We start from the raw sequence: 2072 nt of genomic DNA on the forward strand, positions 1-2072 counted from the left end.
CCAAGATGATTTATTCTTAAGAAACTTTACCAGTTCTGTCCTAACACAATCTGGGGCGTCAGACCCAACTAGAACATACCTGTAATGATACTTAGGGTCTAGGATTACCTGATCTGTTTCTATCCTGGATGGTGCCACATAAGTGCTCCTGACAGGTTACGGTAATTTCTATGCAAGGGACTTATATGCCTTGGAAGGTTTCAAGGTCGTTGTATAGCATTCTTGGGCTGCCTTATGTTCCCCTTTGATTGTTGCTATGCCCCAGTCTGCTAGTACCTTGATACATTGATGATAGATTTATGGTACAGTCTTGACATTATGAATCCATGGCCTACCCAGGATTGCATTGTAGGATGACAAACAATCCAAGACTCCAAATTTCTCATAGGATGTGACACCTTCAACATAAGTAGGGAGATCGATTTCTCCCAATGTGCTTCTGGTTTCTCCACAAAATCCTACCAACACATTGGACTTCTTGCTGATTTTTTTCTTCACCAATATTCATGGCTTTCAGTACATCAAGCATAATCAGGTTCATTAAGCTACCTCCATCTACCAGGATCCTCCTCACTGTAGGAGTTCCAATCTGCATTGAGATTACCAGGCCACCATGATGAATGTCAGGAATCCCTACCAGGTCACAATCACTGAAAGTGATTGATGGGACATGATCTGGTTTGTAGGGTGATGTAGTCCACGGCGTCCTGGCTATCTTCTTTGCTGCTGAACTGGTCAGGCTACAAATTTATGGTCCACCACATATGAATTTTACTTCATAAATTGGGGGTGGTGGAGGGAGGTTGCGGTCCTGCTTTTGCTTCTGGTTCTCCTTGCTCTGATATCTATTTCTGCCCTTTGTTCTGATCAGGTCCTTTAGGTATCCAGATTTCAACAGGTAGGCCACTTTTTTCCTCAGGCTGAAGCAATCATCTGCTGTATGTCCAATGTCCATGTGGAATTCACACCGCTTGGAGTTGTCTCTCCTAGTGTTGGGATTTTCTACCTTCATAGGCCACCTAACTGCTGATCCCATATTGTCAAGTTGTTGGATTAAGCCTGTAATATCAACACTAAAGGTATGTTCAGAAATAGGTGGGAAAACATTAGCCTTACCTTGATACTCATATACCAGGTTGACTTCTGAATAGTCTAGCCTCGAATATGAAGTGCGTCTGTAATTGTTTCCTTTATTACTCTTCCTATTGCTCTTTTCATTGTCCCTTGATCCACTGGATGATTCGACTTTATAGCTCTTGTCTTCTTTCAGCCTGATATATGCAAGAGTCTTGGCCTGGACATCTTCGAAGGTATGACAGGAATACTTAGTGAGTTCATTGTATAAATCAGTATGAGGTAGTAGCCCCTGTCTGAATGCCTCCACTTCTGTTCCAATGTCACACCTGGGAATGGACACTTTCTCATTGTTGAACCTTGCGAGGAATACCCTGAGAGTCTCCTCTGGCTTCTGTGTAATCCTGTAAAGATCACTGGACCGCTTCTCAGCCTCCCTATTACTTGCAAACTGCTGGTTGACGTTGTTGATCAGGTTGGAAAAAGAATGGATGCTCCCTGTTGGCAGGTTGATGTACCATTGTAGAGCAGGTCCGGTCAGGATTGTTCCAAACCCCTTGCACATGCAGACTTGCCTGAACTCACTAGGGATAGATGCAGCTAACATTTTATGTTTATATAGAGCTACATGATTCTGTGGATCTGTGGTCCCATCATAAATTTGCATAGACGGAATCACAAATTTTTTAGGCAAATACACTTTTGCTATTTCGTCTATCAAAGGCGAATCAACATAACTTGCAGGGGCAGCCTCCTCCAAGCTGGCAGGAACTTCAGGCATCTTTTCGAATTTTCATTCAGTTTCTTAATCTCCTGGACCACTGCCATCATGATGGCTGCTGCAGATTCATTAGGTTTTTCGCTGTTATTGTTTGGTTCACCATCACCATCAACATTGATAAATTTAGAGCCACTTGGACTCCCGAAGCTGGAGAAATCAATGTTTTTGATGATTGATGCAAATGGTGTTCCTGGCTGAAATCTAGAGCCTGCTCCTT

General features: G+C 43.0%; 1 protein-coding gene across 1 annotated transcript; it reads right to left on the reverse strand.

Moving 5' to 3' along the window:
- Nucleotides 1-400: 400 nt before the first annotated feature.
- LOC141642422 (uncharacterized) lies at nucleotides 401-1855 on the reverse strand. The gene is made up of 4 exons (XM_074451220.1): nucleotides 1593-1855; nucleotides 1379-1478; nucleotides 776-1294; nucleotides 401-589 (listed from the first exon to the last, which is right to left on the reverse strand). Exons 1-4 carry the CDS (start codon nucleotides 1853-1855, stop codon nucleotides 401-403), a joined length of 1071 nt encoding a protein of 356 aa, XP_074307321.1.
- Between the last annotated feature and the right edge of the window lie 217 nt (nucleotides 1856-2072).

The sequence above is a fragment of the Silene latifolia genome, chromosome 1 (genome assembly GCF_048544455.1).
Source record: "Silene latifolia isolate original U9 population chromosome 1, ASM4854445v1, whole genome shotgun sequence".
Lineage (NCBI taxonomy): Eukaryota > Viridiplantae > Streptophyta > Magnoliopsida > Caryophyllales > Caryophyllaceae > Silene > Silene latifolia.